Source organism: Macrosteles quadrilineatus, unplaced genomic scaffold (assembly GCF_028750875.1).
Source record: "Macrosteles quadrilineatus isolate MER2022 unplaced genomic scaffold, UCM_ALF_1.0 Scaffold_2__2_contigs__length_208266976, whole genome shotgun sequence".
NCBI lineage: Eukaryota > Metazoa > Arthropoda > Insecta > Hemiptera > Cicadellidae > Macrosteles > Macrosteles quadrilineatus.
This window is the reverse complement of record NW_026542595.1, coordinates 79,202,087-79,222,559: the sequence shown is the minus strand read 5'-3', so window position 1 is coordinate 79,222,559 and position 20,473 is coordinate 79,202,087. Positions and strand designations below refer to the sequence as shown.

At 32.9% G+C, this 20,473-nt stretch overlaps 1 protein-coding gene across 6 annotated transcripts in view; it reads left to right on the top strand.

Moving 5' to 3' along the window:
• Nucleotides 1–19,695, top strand: part of LOC128984741 (vascular endothelial growth factor receptor 1) — a 97,534-nt gene extending 77,839 nt beyond the window's left edge. For 2 of the 6 annotated variants that reach the window (XM_054404083.1, XM_054404082.1), the window contains exons 27-28: nt 11,443–11,505; nt 18,373–19,695. In XM_054404083.1, the coding sequence (XP_054260058.1) occupies nt 11,443–11,505; nt 18,373–18,479 (170 nt within the window). In that variant the 3' untranslated portion in view covers nt 18,480–19,695. Of the gene's footprint in view, nt 1–8,927; nt 8,983–11,442; nt 11,506–12,603; nt 12,644–18,372 lie in introns of all 6 variants that reach the window. The other 4 variants (XR_008490000.1, XM_054404084.1, XM_054404088.1 and 1 more) reach the window with 4 other exon arrangements.
• Nucleotides 19,696–20,473: the final 778 nt, after the last annotated feature.

Sequence of the window (20,473 nt, the reverse complement as noted above, 5' to 3'; positions counted from 1 at the left end):
AAGGCTCTGTTCTGGGACCAATGTTATTCCTAGTAGCCATAAATGACCTGCCAAAAAAAATACCTAGCTTAACAAAAACCATACTGTATGCTGATGACACTACTTTTGTATCAGTTAGCAATCATTTAGATCTACTTAAACCTTTAGCTGATGGGGCTTTAAACAAGGCATCAGTGTGGTTTCAAGAAAATGGGCTTCTATTAAATAACGATAAAACACAGAATATTATTTTTAGTCTCAGGCCTGTTAACCTTGAACTGCCTAATAATGTAAGTTGTGTTAAGTTTTTAGGCATTTATCTTGATAATAACCTTCAGTGGGACAATCACATCGATCATATAGCTGCAAGATTGTCCAGAGTGGTACATCTCATTAGACGTCTTAAGTATTTTGTTGACTTTGACTACATAAAAATGGCCTACTTTGCATTTTTCCAAAGTATTTTCCGTTATGGTCTTATCTTCTGGGGAAACAGCTGCAAAATTACAGATATTTTAATCATACAAAAAAAGGTGGTAAGACTAATTGCAAGTTCCACCCAAGACGCTCATAGTAAACCTTTATTCCTCGAGTTAAAAATTCAAACTGTTGTTAATTTGTACATTTTTGATCTTATGTCTTATGCTTTAAAAAATCTATCAACTTCAATTTTTAACAATCAAGTCCATACATATAATACAAGAAGTAATTGTCAGATAAACAGAACATTTAATAGGCTGAGTAAAACATTGAAAAGTCATGTTGTTATGTCCGATAAGGTATTTAATAAATTGAGTAAGACTGTTCAATTTTATCCAGGTAGACATTCTTTATTTTTAAGTAAATTTTATGACTGGCTCTTAAGAAACCCTTTTTTTTCTATTGACGACTTCATGGCCGTAAAGGAAGTTCAGTTTTAGACTCATTGTCAGTGCCTAGGTTAGTTTATATTGTTGTTAATATTGGTTAGTTTATATTGTTGTTAATCTTTTATCTTAATTGTCTATCAGCGTTTGTTATACTGTTTTTATCTCTTGTTAGCAGGACCTTGTCTACTGTTTTTTATATTTTAAATGTCCATCAACATTTGTTGCAATTGTTAATTTTTATAAATTTTTATCTTAATATCTGTATTTTGTTGTTGGTTCATATAATTTATTCTTTGTTAAATTTTCATATTTATTTACAAAATGTATTTATTGTTAAATCACACTCCATACTGTTGGTAATCCACAGAGCTGAAAAAAAAAAAAAAAATTAACATATTGGACATGTTAGTTGTAATGTCTAGCCTGACTGTAGCCATGCTATATACACATGACAATTGTCAATGCATTTTTGTAATGTCCAATGACAAATAAATATTTCTGATTTCTGATTTCTGATTCTGATCATAGAGTTTGATTTATTTTAAACTTTATTTTTCTGAAATAGATAGCTAAACTGTCCAGTGCAATCATCCCACACTGCAAATAACAACACTCAAACTTAGGTAAGCTAGTGGTAGGTTACAACTAATTATTATCCCTGTGACCGATTCAGTGTAACATCTGACATCAGTCAGAATCAGACGACATTATTGACAACGACACGACTCGATAACTGACGAAAAGAGTAATTTAGTGATTATAATTATTATAAAAAGCGTTAAAAATAAAAAAATAAAATGTATCCCTCGTTTATATTGGCAAAAGTATTAAATAAACAGTAATACAACTGAGGATAATGTAAGAATAGTCTTTTAATGGATTAGAAACTCATTACTCTGGAAAGTTTAATAATGTAATACAAATTCTTATACATCAAACTATTTAATGAACTGGAGCAAAGTAGAGTCGTCCTCTTTCTCTCTGTCTCTAGTTGACAAAATTGTATGTCAGAAGCTAATACACATCAGAAGTAAAACAGTTACCTCGGAAAGTGCTTCAAGAGCTTTCTGCGCATGCGCAAGCTGAGGTGCCCGTGGGTACAGAACGCCGAGTTATGTCTTAAAATGTAAACAAATGACAATAATGGCGGAATGTTTTCTCATAAGGCCCATGTTAAATTTTCAAAAGTTTGTACTCATATTATGGCGAAAATAGATTTTTCCTGGCTATACCACTGGTCTAGAACTTATTTTTTACCCAGAACTTAGTTATTCCGTAAAAATAAACGTTTTTGTTACTGCGGACTTGCATTTGCTATTTTATATTCAGGTCGGATTTATTTAAAACTAAACATAACAAACTCATTCGTGTTCCAAAAATCCCCCTCTTCCAAGTAAGGCTATAACGGCACATTGCAAAACGAGAAAGTTGAAATTCTCAGAAGTCATCTGAATGTTCCTCTACCTCTGCGCGCATCCCTTGCAGTGATTCAATGGTGTCAGACTCAGAGCAGCTTGTCGTGTGTCGAGTGCTTGAAACTGTGCAAATGTAGTCTTCTTCTATAGAAATAAAATTACAGTTTTGTCTGTCCATTGCGTGGAATCATGCGGTTTTTTTTTACGTTTCTAGGCTATGAAGGCTCAAACGAGTCTCATCTCAATTTCTGTCTGTCTGTCTTTCTTTCTGTCTGTACCAACCAAATGTAAATTTACGCTGCCTACTCCGAGAAAACTATATTACCGATTATGATTCAAATCTTTTTCCTGTATTCACTGGATTGGTTATAGTGAGTTTGGCTATTAAAATATGGCCTCACTACTTTGGAAATAAAATAACGAACCATCAAAACCCCGATTTTTAACTCGTACAGTTGCAGCAAACCTTAGTACTCATTAAACTAATGTTATTTAAATAGGGATTGAATGTAAATATTTTTATGAGATAATTTAGTGTAAATACAATCTCGCAAATGGAAATTCGCTTATTCTGCAGGTTTGCTTCGGCGGTGGTATTTCACTGTTAGTAGGGTAGTGATTAATATTAAAAAAAGTATCACATTTTAAAACTTATCTTGCCTGCTATAGTTGGTAGATAATGAAAAATAGGATTTTTCAAGATATGTTTGGCCTACAGGATGTTTTAGCGAATTGTATCACTCAGTTTATACGTAAACTAAATTTACTCCCATGTGCCTATGGGAGTTTTGGTTTTCCTTTTCCGAGTTCGTTTGGCTCTTCCACCCTACCGATTTTCATGATTGAAGCCTCAAATTGAAGGTATGCACGCAGAGATTTCACATCAAGCATCGGAATATTGATATTTATTTATTTATTTATGGTATTTATTTCAATACTGCAGGGCAGCATAGGTCCTCTAGTCTTATATATATGTATTTTAAAAAATTGGTTTCTATTTTCCGAGTTCGTTTGGCTCTTCTACCCGACCGATTTCCATGATTGAGGTCTTATGTTTAAGGAATGCTCGCACAGATTTCACATAAAGTATCGGCAATATTTATCTAATGTATTACTCCACCAAAAATATATATTTGATTTTTTTTTTTTATTTCTACTTCGATTTAAGATGTATTTCACCAGTTACAATTTTATCTAATCCTATATATTTTGGTCTAAGAACCATCAGTGAAATGCCGGCTTTAATTTAAGCTATTAGTAATTTAAATCGGACGAGTTTCAAGCAAACACAAGATGAATAACCAAAATAAAACTTATTTTTCATAAGGTTTTTCTATGGTTAAAACCAATAGTTCCACTATTATTGTTTTTTTATGTTTTAGATTTAAAATAATCCGTGAATTATATTAATTTGAGCTATTAATCTTTGGCTTTAATTTTAACTATTAATCTTTTGAAACAGTTAAGTCCAAGATACTGTATTACTCGATAAAAAATCTTAAATTTGACATAAATCGAAGGCATATCTTTTAGTGGAGACCTAGGTTTCTACGTCAAAACGTTATCGTCAGACCTGTTGTATCATAAATTTGATTATTTCTAGGATATGCTATGTTATTTTAAAGCTGCATAGCAGCACGAGTCCTCTAGTTTTGTTTAAATTTCTAATCACACTTAATTTTATATAGTTAACCCTCTATCTAGTATTTGTCCCAAAAATGACACGAAAAGTTGACGTGTGGGATAGCAATGTCATGTTTTTACATTTCGGACATTGGACAAAACAATTAAATATTGTAACCAGCAAATGGCCTCAACCCGTAAAAAAAATTCAACGCTGGAGGACACGTATTGAGAACATTTGGGTTTTCTTTAATTTACGGTATAATATAGTATAAAACATCTACCATATCCATAATAATGTTCTACCACTGCACCTAAACAGCAGAAAAAAGCAAATCACCAAAGATTCGCACAATATGACAAATTATTTATAAATCAAAAACAGTATATTTTCTGTGCCAGTAGTTAATGCGTGATTGAACTTCAAACAAAAAAACAAACACACAAACTTTCACATTTATAATATTAGTAAGATAAGATGTATTAATTAAATATTAATTACTAGCTGTGTGCCCGTTCTACGCACGGGGATCCTCTAGTGGTCAGTTGAAACCTTCCTAAATAAAGAAAAACTATTGGTTTGCATATTTTCAGATATGCTGGCCAAACTATTATATACAAACAAATACAGTATCTGACAGTTTCAAGTAAAAAAAAATGCGTAATAGATCTATGAGGGGTACACTTCCATATCTGTTGGCACAAACAACTAAATGAGTGATATTGATTATTCGATTGTTTAATTCGATATATCGTTTGGTTAGTTAGGTTAGGTTAACCTTACCTAACTAACCAAACGATATACAGTTAAAATACTATACCTTAACCTCGCCATTAAACATTCAGGTTGGAAATTTCACTATCAAAGGTGCTCTTGTCCTGTCCGTACGGAACACTGAGTAATATGCGGTACCAACTTATGAATAATTGTTTAGGCCTACGAACCCAAGAGATGGATAATTGGTCTGTTGGACGTATGGTCCAGCGAGCAGCACATAGCGGTGAGAAGACACATTAGAAATACGATTTGAGCATAATCCGTAAACCTCTGTTACAATCACCCACTGCAGTTGTCTCTAAACACTTCACACAACCACCATTGAAGTGCCGTCAACGAACCTTTTATGTAAGCTATTGGTAACGCTTATGTAAAAAATGTAAGTTTCTTAGGCAGATAGAACACTGAGTCAATGTCTTTTCCCCGGTTATCAACCCAAAACTCAATAGAAATTGTATACACAAAGAAGCTCTATTTTCATTTACGGTTACCCTACACATTATTGCACTTGCGATTAATTCGTTAATTAATCCGTTATGTAAGGAAAAACGGTTTTAATCCAACTTGGTTTGGATTTGCTTTTGAAACGTGATCTGAAATGATTGCGGTATTTGTAAACAATATTCAATGTAAACATATCAGTGACAGCTAGAGAAAAATAATCTTGATCCGAACAGCTGTTCGCTATTTCATATGATGATTATGTGATAAACATTGTGAGAAAACTTGACAAAAATCGCACAAAATTGGGTTTTAAACGTCCGTAAGTTTTTTTACAAAGTAGTGAGGCCATATTTTGATAGCTAAAGACACTTTCGCCAATCCAGTGAATACATTAAAATGGTTCGAGGATCTTGATAGGTACTCTCGTTTTTCAGAAGGCCGCGTAAAATGGCCTTTGGACCGTGACAGACGGAAGATAGACAACAACGGAATTGAGATAATAATTGATGATTGAGATAATAACGGAATAATTGAGATGAAACTTGTTTCGGATTCTTGAATGTTTAAAACGTAAAAATGATCTAAAAATTGATGATTCTGAGCAATGTACAGACAAAACTCTAATTTTATTTATATAGATTAGTAACTGTGGTGATTTTTATTAGAAATTTATTGAAGTAAATAAACAGCAAAGTTAAAACCATCCGACCAGTGTTTTTATTTAAAAAGTACGTAGGCCTATTTGATTGGCTTTGTTTTCTGGACTAAAATATCTATTTCCTGATCTATTTTTAGTTCCTGGTTTCGAAACATAATTTGGCAAAACAATTATTTATTCATTAAACAACTTGATCGAAAAATAATTTCTAAACATTGGAGGACAATTAAAAACCTTTGAATTCTAATAAACCTAGCTGCCGTACCTGTGTTTTACATCGGAGAAGATTTTGAAGAGAAAAAGTTTGATACACGTCACATATTTCAAATCCCACTCCAAACACGTCATGTTAATACGTTTACTTCCTTAAATTAAGAAAGTCACTATCTCCAATTAACAGGCCCGTAGCAAAAGTTAAAAGTTTCACAATTCGAATCGTTTCTACCTTTTGGACCGCAAAATCAAAGCACTGCATTGACAGCATTTACAGTTGACTTCGTTAAACATTCTGTTATCTACATTCTTCAAAAATGTAAACATTGTGAAACTAAATGTAATCGGTATATTTGTTAACCAGGTACAGGGCTACCTCTTGAATTGATATAGATAATAAATCGAAAAAAAAGAAATATAAGTTGATTGACTATTGGCTCTTACAAAAGGGTAAACAATCAAGGAACATGATTTAATTAAGTAACCACACATCACTGAGTCTATATCTTCATTCTTTCTTGTAAAAATCGCTTTGATTGTGGCTATATAAAATAGGGAAGTAAGATTTCACTGTACAATGAGCTAAAAAAACTCGAGAACCAGCAATGATGGAAATAACCGGCAGAACCTTTAACCATCCACTGGCTCGCTAGTCGCTACCCCAGGTCGGTCGGTAGCCGGGTTGCCCTTCAATGGAACCCGTTAGGCCCGCCCCGACCTCTCGCCGCAAGAGAGATAAGAATTTTGCCTTGTTCCACGCGCCTTTGATTGTTTGAGGCGGGAAAACTATTTGTGTGCTACGGCCCGCGCAACACAGGATATTGTTTTCGTATTAGTTGGCCATTCCAAGATGACCGTGACCGTTAACTTATTTTATGGACTCCCTTGGAGAATAATTCAAAACTACAAAGAACATTTCTAATCCCACAGTATACTAGCTATTTAAATTATAAACACTTTGGTGTTTGAAAAATATTTTTGGACGATAAATTTTGCAGCTATTTGAAATCATCCAAGATGGCCGCTTGCCTCCAAGGACTCAAAAATAGGCCTAATTGTGCGACTACAAAGCAATAACTTCCCACCTTGCGCTTGCGAATTAGTTCGGTAAATATTTCTATCCACAGTTGCCAGGACGACCATTAATACGACCAAAAATTACATTGGCATTTAGGTATTTAATCTATAGAATAGTAATTGTTAAGTAATCTGGAAGACAACTAATTAAAATGAAGTGCGAATGATTGGTTATGAGAGTGTTCAATGCCTGAAGCATAATCCGTTTGTTTGAGATGCGAATTTTCAAGCTTGTAGAACAAATAAATATCACAAAGTAGAAGGGCAGGGGTGAAAGTGGCTGAAGTGACAGGATACCTGGTGGATTTTCAGTGACTTGATTCCAGTGGTCTGCGGTAAAATATATAGTGACTGGCTTAGCAGCACAAATTTTACGTGACTGGCTTTCCCATGCAAATGCGGTGGTGACTGCATTAGCATAGCATTTTTTACGTAATTATATTTTAGTATTTTTAAGAAAAAAAGAGATATATACGTTCAGATATGTCTAGGCTTAAGATATTTACCAATATATATTATATATATATCATAGTCTTGAAATATATTGGGGGGTGCAACTGACTGACTTCCAGTGTATATTTTATGTGACTGGCTTCCCGGGCGCGGCCGTGTATATATATATATATATTTATATATGTGTCCGTTAGCGCGATAACTCGAGCAAAATTGATCCGATTTTGATGAAATTTGGTACAAACGTGTAAACCTACATTTATTCGAACGAGTTCGCGAACCAGCATAATCGGACCATGGGATCAGGGGTTTATGGGGGGTTTTATGGGGTAAAAATGGGTTTTTCTCATTTTTGACCCTAAAAACTTCAAATTTCTAAATTTCTCTCTAGACCATTTTGAAGAGCTTAAAAAAACAAATAATTTAGTATATTGAAGTGTTTTTGAATGTTCAATGACTACGGAGAAAATTAAAAAAATTGTAAATTTAAAATTCCCATGTTATTCTTATGGAGAATAAATAAACTGTTCTAGTTTGCTTGTTTATGGATATATTTTAATCAAATTTGGCAATTTGGTTTATTTCATACTAAGCTATCAATATTTCAATTGAAAAAACATACCTCAATATCTTCCCCGTAGCAGCAAACCTAACTACTCACTAAAATCAATGTTATTTAAATAGGAAATAAATCTGAAAATTTATAGGGAATATTTTAGTAGAAATCAAGCCGGGTAAATGGAAATTCGCTTAGTATGCAGGTTTGCTGCGACGGGGGTATTTTAAATTGTATTATGAGTTAGAACGTCTAGGCTCCAAGGACTCTTAATGATAGTTGAATATGGTAACCATTTCCTTTGAAAAACTGTCTGTGTCTCTATGTTTCTGTCTTTATCTATCTCTCTGTGCTTTGAATTGTAAATATAAAGTTGCATATATTATTCAAGCAATAATGTTCATTAATTTGTAGACCGTAGCTTATGCTTAGGCCTAATTTCTATCTTGTTATCTTTATACTTAAAACAACAGGTTTCTCTGTTACATCCATTTTCAAACTGTACTACTTAACCGATTTTTACTATTGAGGTGTCATTTTAAAGTTTATGACTTAGTGCACCTGCAAATGGTAGTTTAAAAGCAATTTCCTTTAGGGCTTCACCCCCTCACAAATAATTTATTTCTAGAGTCCATTTTTAAAGATCTAGTTATGCTGACCAACTTTCTTTATAACAATTCAAATGTTAATTGTAATTTAACAGCTGTTCCTTAAGTTAAATGTTTAACCACAGTTAGGTTGTAAACAATAGACAAAACAATTTGTAAAAATGATAAATGTTCAGCGAGATACATCCTCCTATTTTGATACTGATAAGATCACAGAATTGAGCTGCTGTGATAAAGTGTTGTATGTTTTGTAGCCAAGCCGTGTTCAGAAACATTAAACATCACCCCTCAACCTCCAAATAAAGACAGGTACACAGTTTGGTCGATTGTCATTACATGGCTTGGATAACAATTTGTATTGCACACTGATACACCTCGTAAAACCCTAACACGTCTCAAGCATGAGTCCTTGGTTTCGGTTAAGCTACGTAAAATGACAGCAGGCAATTAACAAGTTTTTGTTATGGTTGATAAAGAATTTGTAATTTACCTCTATTAGTGTAGTTTCAATGGTGGCAGTTTTTTTAGTCTAGATAGATTACTTCGAAGAAGTTAAGGTGCCTTATTGTACTTGTACGTAGGTGGATTATGTGCATGTGGCCTCTTTTGAAATAAATAAGATTTTGGAATAATTTATTTTACTAATCTAGAGGTTAAATACCTTGTTGTCAACGTAATCCTTGGTAGTCTTAATGCCTATCGGTTTCAACACACTTATGGGTGTTATTGTCAAGCCTGGGGCCCATTTCATAATAAAGTACAAACTAATATTATTAGTAAATCAGCTGATCGCCCAATGAAAATCTAATGGAAATTACAAGTTACAAGTTGTAACTTGTAACTTGTAGTTTATTATGAAATGGGCCCCTGGTGTCATTGTTTTACGTTGGCAACAAGTTATTTAACCTCTAGATTAGTAATTGTTAAGTAATCTGGAAGCCAACACCTCAGAAATGAAATTTATTTTGATTTTTGTAATTATTAAATTCATATTACATTTTCAAGCACACCATGATGTATTAAACCAGTCAAATTATAGCTTTTTGAGTCACTGATTATGCTTAACTGTAATTACTGTGATATTTCATGTAATGTGTTATATCTATTGTTGTTTTGTTTTCTATTTTTATTTTATTATATTTTTTTGCTTTTTTGTTAACTAGTTTTAAATTTTTAGCTGTATCATTTTTTTGAATCAGGAACTTTACACTATTTATTTGTACTAGCTTTTATACCTAATTATTATTGTCATTCTTTGACATCAATCAACTGTAAAATGTGTTTTTACGTCATGTTTTGTTGAAATAAATTCTTGATTCTTAATATTTGCTTTTTATAATCAAATAACACATAAAAGTAGTTTGGTGTTATGAGTTGAAAAGATACGAGCAGGTTTTTACAGGCCGGGGCCGCAAAATCAGCTGTCCGCTTACTTACTTAAAACATGAATGCATTTTAAATACACAATCAAAATCCATAACATTGCAATAGAATTGTGTTATTGTCGCCGTTGCCTAGCAACTATTTATTTTTATTTTTGCTGATTCCTCAAATTATTTATTCACATAACCTTTAAGTTGTAGTTGTGTTGACTATCAGTGTGCATTATTATAGTGGTGAATAGTGGTAATAGGGTATAGTGTGGTGAAAAATAGCGTTCGTACCACGGACCGAAATGGTTTTGCAGCTCTCGATCGATTTAAGTTCTCGACTTCGTCTCGAACTTAAAAACTATCTCGAGCCGGCAAAACCTCATTTTCGGCCCTAGGTACGAAATATACTATTAGTGCCGTTGCCAAAATAAAAATCTTGACAGTTAGATTAGTGTGTCTGCAATGTGAAGGTTGAATTAAAACATGACTTACCTTCAAATTTACCATATCAAACATGAGTAAACTAGGATACAAACTAAACTCTGTACATATTGTAATGTGCCAATTATTGACACATTCATGAACGTAGTTTATACAAGATTAATTTCATTTGTTTTGTTATTATTGTGTGAAGATTATTCTTTTCTGTTTGGTTTAATGTCATGGGTATTTTTATTTTTTTTTTCAAAGAGAATGGTCAACACTAATCGGGACTAAAGGTTTAAATTTCAAAATAGGCTACAAATGTTCTTATCATATTATCAGTTTTCCTTCTGGTAATCTCATCTCTTTGTTTGATCAATTGCACATTTCTTACTATCGTGTCTTATCATAAAATTTTCTCTTCTTATATACTGTACCTACTTAGGACTCTTTTACTAGAAGAGGTTGGAGGAGTCTTCTTTTTAACCTTGTATTTTACCCATCACCTATAGTATTGTGTACCAAGAACCGAACCAACCTGTTCTAATTTCTTTATTTAAAAAATATACTTCTTGGTAAGAGAAAAATGAGACAATTTCTAATATCTTTGAATACAAAAATATTAGTGTTTGGAATCAACAAAATAGGCCTATGAACAATTCACATTTATTTATGAGCATATCTTGATTAAGTATATAGTTGAGGTATTCAAAAAATATTGATGAATATCATAGTATTATAATATATTCAATCACCTAAATGCCACCACTATTTGGTGTCAACCTGAAAATACAGTAAAAGTCTCTCGATTTTGAATCGCCAATCTAAATTTCTAATAGTACACTGTGTAATGTGTCTTTGCGATGTAAATTTTACCAAAAAACATGCTATAAAGGTTGTAACTTGTATAAACAAGTTGTGCGAATAGTTTGCTTTTTGTACATTGCATTTATGTTGAGTCACTTTATTGCAGCCAAGGACTCGGACAGTGATGAAGATCAAGAGAGAACTTCCACTGTCAGGCCTAAACCTCCAGGTAACCATGTACAGTGTTGATGCTAGATCTGTGTTTTGTAGTCAAGCACAAGAGAATTCAATAGTGGAGAGTTCAATACAGTTTGGTCTTGATAATCCAACATTTGCCAGTCAGACAAGCTTGGCAATCCGACAACTTTGCGGAAATCATGTCAGATGTAACGTAGATTTTGTACCTGTTGCTAGACGGGAAATGATTACTATGCAGTATAGTATTTCAATTCTATGTCGGCTCCTGCTGTTATTCGCTACACTCAAGAGCATGATGTTAACTTGGACACAATGGTCAAACAAAAATATTTTTAAAAGAACGAGTGTCATCACATAATCTAAAGAAGTAAATAATCCTCTTCTTGACTTTTAGATATGCAGTACAGTACTTTTTATCTCTTGTGAGTTTTTGATTTGTTTAAAGTATAAATACATGTAAGTTAAAACTATATGTTTTTAAATATTGTAAACAATATCTTATTCTGTATCTTCATAAAGCAGTTTTTTATGGTAGTTTTCCTTCTGCTCATTAAGCATTATACGCTTAGTAATCCAGAATTCTTGTTAATCTGACAACCTGTAGGTCCCATATCTGACGGATTATCAAGATCCAAAATAGCCATTGTCACTGTTAATATATAGTAAAATGGGATGCAAGTGTAAGTGTAAGTGTAAGTGTGTGGGATGACCAAGCTGATATTTTGTTTGGCTTGTAATGTTCTGTAAATATATTCATAGTTTGTAAATATTTGGTCAAAAAATGTTTTCAGGTTTAATTAAAGACTTTTGCGAAATAATAGTTTTAAGGTTTCGGAAGGTTTTGGACACGTGCTAAATTCATCTTGCTGCTAGCTTAGGCCTATACAGTACTAGAGTCTGCGAAAGACTGCTCTTGAAGGAGGAACTTTTTGACATGTGAACTGTACATATGTCTGACACAATCAGAATTCAAGGTTATCAGCAACAAGTTGTTCAACATTAAGTCATGAACTAGAAATATTTGTTCCTACCTCAAGTACATTGTTTTGCAGACCCTAGTTAACTCATTCCTAGCTTTAGTTTTCTACTCTTCATTAACTATTTTCAATTGGTTATTTTTCACTTTTAGATTCTGCTATTCATCAAGTTAAGCAATCTATCCACAAGAGGTAAGCGGGGATGATTGCTAAAAAATTAACATGTATTTGTCACTGGATTGTGGTCACTAAAGAATCGATGCTTTCTGTTTCACCATAACATAGTATGCAACTAACCAGAGAATAACAATGAATCGATTGCTATAATTTTGTTGTGTAACAAATTACAGTAAAACACTTTTTAACCCCATCCCGTTAAACCAAAACCATAATAAATATTTAAATAAATTAGAAAGTTTTTAGGCAAAGAAACTGTTTGCTGTGGTGCGGGTAGTAGGCCGGTTAGTCTGAGTTGTGACAAATGCAGTGAAGAAAAAGATCAGAAAACAATAGGTTTTTAAAATCAATTTCCAAAAGTCGTGGATTGTATATCTTGTGTTCGTGATTTACACTTACAACTTTATCGGACTCGGGGTAAGTGGACGGAATAATTACAACAGTTTACATTTCTTTGACACAGCCACAAACAGGTTGCTTGGGTTGGACACTGCTGTAGGTTGTGATGAAGAGATGGACGGACATGAACAGTGTTAGGATGTAGGTAGAGAGGAGATCAGAAATGATGTTTTGTAGCGAATCTCATTTATTAAAAATTGTACGATATTATGCCGTTACATGGTGGCCGTACGTGGCAACTAGACCAAAATTAATAAAACTAATATATTCCTATATTAGAGCATGCATAAAAGATGTTAAAATAAAATAAAACAAAAATCTTAACTCTCTTAAAAGCAAAATAGCCTTGAAATTTAATCATTGATAAACCTCACTTCTTTATTTCAGTTAGTTGGGGTGTTACTGTAGATTATAGTTATTCTTATCAAACTTATGCCTATAATGATTTTAGTATTTCAGATTGACTAGTATTTCATCCTGAGCTCAAATTTTCTTTAAAATTCCCAGGAATCGAATTCATTTCCATGAATTTTCCCAAAGTGAAGGAACACTCAGGGCCGGATTTCCCTTATGGGCGCAAGGTCCCAGAGGGCGCACGACCGAGAGGATTTTTTTATATCTAAAAATGAAAATAAATAGTCTTAGTTGATAAAAAAACTGCCTGTTTAAGCGTTGTGATTCTGAGGTTCATAAGAAGAAATAATTGTTAGGAAACTTAAACTATTTTCCAGAACTACGCATCAATTTCGTTACAAAATTGTGAGCGAACACCGGTTATACGGGAGTAGGCTGTAGGGATGTTGACGTTGACGAGCGCCCTAGCGGTACGCATCGTATTGCCACTGCATTGCCACTGCATTGCCACTATGCAGTATGCTGGCTCGGGCTCGGTACTATCTGATCAGAGTGATTAGGGGCGCATGCGTGGTAGACATTGTTACCACCCTCACTTCACAAAACAAAAGCTATTAAGTAATAAAAATATATAATAGGTTGTGTTGAATATCAAAACAACGATGAATTTACCTTTAAAATTTACAAAAAAATATTAATTTCAGTTTGCATTAGATTTTAGAAAAATGCAATACCCTTCAAAGCACCATTAATGCTGTAATTTTCTCCTCAGACCTAAGGATCGGTATTGTTGGCCGGAATATTGCTCTGTTTTGCTTTGGAAATATAACCTAGATCATTGAATAGTCAAAGCCTAGATGCAGTACAACCATAGGTTAAATGTAACTCACTCAAGTCGACTTCTCATGACATTGTTAATTCAAAATTTGTCAATGTCTAGTTTATGTTGGTGACACTTGATGTTATAGTTATCACGTAATTTTGTTTCTATTATTTTAGGGTTAGTTCTATGATGTGGGTTTTAATTTCTTTTAATATAAACAAGAGACGACCTATTTTTAATGATTAGATTGTTTTATTTTGGATAAACTAGGTTTAAATATAGATAAAACATACTCCTTAAATAAAAAGAATTGTTTTCAGCTAGGCTAATCCAAAACGATGACAAATCTACTAAAGGAGTATGTTTAATCTATGGTATCACGTACTGTATGGAGTTCATGTTTTTGACCCTGAATTGGAATCAATGGCCATGTTTTTTTTTTGCATGAATGCTCAGTGAGTTGAGTTGTTTTGTTTCAGTTGAGTCCCACGGCGGCCATACGGCCACAAATGTGAGCATTTAGTATAGGCATAAATTTGCTAAAAGTGTTTAAGACGACATTTTGTTAATGCTAAACAAGTCAATTCTAAAAAAAAAACTTGCAATGCAACGATTACGACGAAGAGTGATATTCAAGCAATTAACTTAAGCCTATGGTCGTGATATAGTTTTTAATAAAGGTTTGAAAGAAAGTAACTGTGACCAGACTAGGGGGCGGAAAATAGTTTTGGGCCTAGGGGCGCAAAAATGCTAAATCCGGCCCTGGGAACACTGGAGGACAAAAATTGAATTAAATGTCAAATATCATAGCCCACTTATGATCTTCCTTAATTTTCTCAGTGAGCATATTCATGCTGCAAAAACGTTAAAAATGAAACAAATACTGTTACATACTTATCAATAGGTAGTCCAAAGAATTTGGTACCATATGGTACATGACGGCCAAACCATTTAACAGTTTCTTACAATTTCTTCTTAAACTTATTTACCTAACCCGCCATGTTAAACTTCCTTATCCCAAGCGTGATGTATACAACTTCTTTACTTCACGAGTAAAGTTTCAAAAACTCACTCGGTGAAGTAATGAAACCCATATTGAGAGCTCAAATATACCTCTATGGATCCAACGACGTTCAACGCTAGAAATCAGCTGTGTGCTTGAATTTTATTGTTATGCTTTAAAGTATTTTCCTAACCTAGCTTTTGTTTGTCAAATAACGTTACTGTTAGAAGATGAGTGAAATGGATAATGAAAAATATTGTACGTAACCCCCTGTATATTGTCGGGTCAGGTAAAATCTTGTACGTTACTCGTTACGCAAGAGCGTTTTTACATCACTTAAGTGAATTATGCAACTCGCTTCCGCTCGCTGCACAACATTCACCTGTGTGATGTTAAAGCGCTCTTACTACACTTGTAATGTAAATAGCTATTATCTCATCTGTTTGGATGGGTTTTAGCTAATTAATACACACATTTAAATTAGCTTATTACTAAGTACTAGCTTGTACTAGTCTTCTTTCTCCTTACTATTCATTTACACCTTGCTTATTATTATTATCACTAAAAAATAAACTAATAATCTTTGTAGCCATTGCTTTTCTCTGCTTATTCATCTTTTTAAAATATTTGTTGTTCTGAAATGTTCTTTTATTTTCCCAATCCTGAAGTTTGTTGAATGTTTAGTGTTTAGTGCACAGGAATAATAAATTTACTTACCAGGTAATGTCTTATGAAAACAACAACAGCAAGAACGTATTATAATACTTACAAAGTCACCACTAAACTTGAGCGCAATTAGATCACGACTGGAATCGGAATCATATTGTAACATTTAATTTTAAAGTTGTCTAATAGAACTGCAATGTTATTTTGACGCTAAACATAAAGTGTTAGTAATGTTTGTTTAACAATTTAACAAGTAACGTAAACTCAGCTAATTTAAGTTACTTTCAGTAGTACTAACAATCAGAACTAGAATTTCAAAGGAAGCTTTTTTTTAGTTTAGCTTATATTGAAAGTAGCTTATTTTGGACCAAACCAGATACTCAAATAGTTTAAGAGAAAATATAACTGAACAATTTTTGTTTAAAGCTGAGTGGGAGAGATCATTTTTTTAAATAAATGTGCTAACTACAAAGTCCGTATTGATTTTCCCATAAAAACAATTGTTAAAAATAAAACTTGTCAATTGTCAATATCAATTTACCTTTTCATAGTTTGAGTTTAAAATTGTTTTGCCATGAATGTTTTTTTAATGTTATTAATTTATTGTACTGTATAGTTTTTCACAATGACTACTGAACTGTAGTCTGTTTACACAATTTAGGTGGTTTAAGAGGAAGTCCCCTCACCACTGTTTTTTTTTTTTTTGTGTTTTGGCAAACCTCAGATGTTGAGCTATTGTTTTAAAGCTATAGTATCAAGTGGAGAGGATAGATTTCTTCCCCTAAAAACCGCCTAAATTTAGTGAACAAAAGTATAAAAAAACCTGCAAGCCCAATGTTGAAAATCCCTAGCAGTTAATATAGTTCTGAAACCAAATCCCTCGCTCTTAAAAAACATCTTCTAGAAAACATTTGTAATTTGATTGATCCCGATTAGTTACAGAGTTATACAGTAGTGTGAATATACTTTAATTCCTTTCTTTCTACCTTTTGATCATTTCCCTCTTTCCATCAATCAACAACTATTTTGAACCCTTACTTGCAGTAAAAATAAAAAAATAATAAAAGAGTTTCTTGCCCCTAAATCTTTAAACAGGGTGTTTAAAAAAGATGGGGACATAATTTACGTAGAGATTCCTTAGGTCAAAATGAAGAGGTAATCAAGAATAAAATGTTTTCTAAAATCTCTTCCTTAACCAGATATCCGCCATTTTGTAATTGTTTACATAAACATGTTATTCTGTTATTTTACAAGAAAAAATATTATTCTTGATTTTCTCTTTATTTTGAACCAAGGAATCACAATGTAAATTATGTCGCCACCTTTTTAGAACCCCCTGTATACTTAGTTTTAGTTAATCAATTTACTTACTTGAGTAGGCTCTGTTTTCGTATTTCCCCACCCTACAGTTGCTAGAGCTTAATATTAGAGGATCAAACTTTTAGCTGTCGCCTGGTACAGGATACGACACAAGGCTTTAGCGTTGTATTGCACTATTAGTCGTCCCCATATATACAGGGTGTTTTTTTTTTAAACTTGCATCTTTATTTATGTAAAAACCGCAATAGATAGAAATATGCAGTTGGCGGGAATCATCTATTGACGTAGGGGGCACAATTTTTTTGAATTCAACGTTACATTCACATTCCCCCCCTTTCCCCCCTATCCCAAACTTATTTTTTTTAAATAGCAAAGTACCCCTTGTGACATATCAAATAAAAGAGCATGAAAAAAGACAATGTGTGATGGAAAAAAATTGAAAATCGGTTCATAAATTTGTGAGATATTCCTCCCCTCCCTCCCCGGAACTTATTTTTTTTTTTTTTTAATAGCAAGGTACCCCTTGTGACATATCAAATGAAAGAGCATGAAAAAAGAAAACTTTTGGTGAAAAAAATTTTAAAATCGGCTCTTGAATTTGTGAGATAATCCCCCCCCTTTTCCCCTACCCATAACATGTTTTTTAATAGCAAGGTACCCGCCCTTGTGACATATCAATTGAAAAATAAATTTCACCAAACATTTTCTTTTTTCATGCTCTTTCATTTGTTATGTCACAAGGGGTACCTTGCTATTAAAAAAAATTAAGTTCCGGGGAGGGGGGGGTGGAAATATCTCGCAAATTTATGAACCGATTTTCAATTTTTTTTCATCAAACATTTTCTTTTTTCATGCTCTTTCATTTGATATGTCACAAGGGGTACCTTGCTATTTAAAAAAATTAAGTTGGTGGCAGGGGGAGGAAAGGGAGGGAATGTGAATGTAACGTTGAATTCAAAAAAGTTGGGCCCCCTACGTCAATAGATGATTCCCGCAAACTGCATATTTCTATCTATTGCGGTTTTTACATAAATAAAGATGCAAGTTTTTAAAAAAAAACACCCGTATATTCTTTTCTATGAGTTTGGGAATAAATCAAATCCAAGCCATTCGGACTAAAGAAAATAAGATACACACAACAGCTATAGCTTGATCTGACTGTTGCTTCTGTTGTTTTAGGCAATGACTATGTCAACGTTCCTCAAGCGTTGGGCTTCTCCAATCCAAGTTACCAAAATTTGGGACGCCCAAACAAGAGCCCGTACATGAATGTTCCAAATGGATGAGAGGTGCTTCACTGTCTTTAGAATTCTGCATAAGGTCCATTATTACAATTAGTTAAGTTTTATCGAAATAAGTTGAGTCTATGAACTATTTTTATACCATTCGTTTATCTTGTAAATAATATTTTGTCTTGTGTTGAAGTTTTTAATGAAATAATACAAGCTTTAGTTTCTGTTATTTCACGACCTGATTTATGTTACAGTAGATGATAATATTTCTTGAAAGTTTTATTTTAAGATATTTAGTATAGCAAAACAATAATTGTAATAAAAAAAAATATTTATAATTTACACAAACTTGTCCAATATCTGGATAAAACTTCTTTTTAAGTCATATAATGTGGGAAATAGTTTGTCAAATAGGCCGCAAAAAGGTTTGGTGGCAAATTTGTAAAATTGCAAACAAATTTATGATAGAAAGTATTTTTTTAACAGTACTGTATATAATATTACTTATTTTAACGAGCCATATCAATTAATTATTGTTTTATGTTAATACCTAGTCGATATTTTCATGTTAAATATTTTTTACATGTATGTTACTATGTTGTTAGTTAGGATTGTTTACACCAACCAAAATATTACCTATTAAATTTTTATCAATATAATTTTTTTTGTTTAAAAACATTATGATTGTTAGTGTTTTTAAAATATTAGTTTTGTTATGTATCACAATGTTAATTTCCGTAATGCTCTGTTAGCTGATGTAGTTAGGGTTGGCAATCAAAATTTGATTGTTTTTTAAATTTGTATTTATGTAGCTATTTTAATGGGTTTTGCGAGGTTTGCCCACCAAAGTCTCAATTATAGGTGTGTCCAGGGTCTTGGAAATGGGGGAGGGGGACACGCCATAGTTTCAATGCATTTTTAACATCTCATCTTGTATATATGTATTTCTAAAAGTATTACCTATCGTATTTTCTTAATAATTGTGCCAGTATTGCCAACTTGAAAATTAATTTTTGTAATTTATTGTTGGGTATATTTTTTAAAATGTTTACACTGCTTGCCATGTAGTTTACAGCCGTGTTTATAACTTATTCTTTGGTAATTAACTATCTTTCAAATCCTACGCAGACCATACGGCCCAAACTGAAGGGCAGTTCAGATATACAGTATAAAGAATATGATAACTGTTAAGGCTATGAAATATTTTTATACTATACATTTTTTGTAAACAATATTTTATGAAGGTTTTAATAAAACATTAAAAGCTTAAGTTTCTGTAATTTGGAAACCTATACTGATTCATTTTTTTACAGCCTAGATGTACCTCTACAACAATGTATATTTCTCATTCTTTGTTAACTCTTGGAGACAAGACCTTTGAGGCCACTACTCTAGTTTTGAACTTTATCAATCGAATACAGAATAACAATAGAAGTGGCACAGGGAGGGTAGAAGTCACCAATTTTCATGAGCTAACACCAACCAAGATGGGTGGTTTTGGCAATAACATTTGTATTGATAATTTGAATGGCATGCCCCTTCTCTTGTTATTCTGTGTTTGTTGACTTTATTTTAAACTTACTCTCTGAGGATACTGATTAAGTCATACTATTTTTAAAATAGGACTAAATCAGTTTAAAGTTATGCATCCTTTTATGGCATTAGCCCTGGACTATTTTCTTAGGTATTTTTTTTAACTCTATCTCTTAAGGTTTTACTTTAAAATAAAATATAAAGCAAGTAATTTGTGATGCTGTAGAATTAAATTAGTATTCAGCTCTGATTCAACACCGATTCTATGAAATTGACATTTTAGCAAACTTCTCACATAGGGAGTATTAGCGAATTTACAATATAAGGAATACGCTATTGCCATAGGTCTCATGGTAAACCATAGTTAAAATACTCAGTCCCCAAATAGATTTCTAATCATTATCATAGACAAAAAGGGTTAACACATTCGATGCGGCGGGTCCACCGGTGGGGGAGCGCTTTGCATTGTTTGCCGGATCAGTGTGGTTCAGCCATTGTCGGGGGAACGTTGTAAT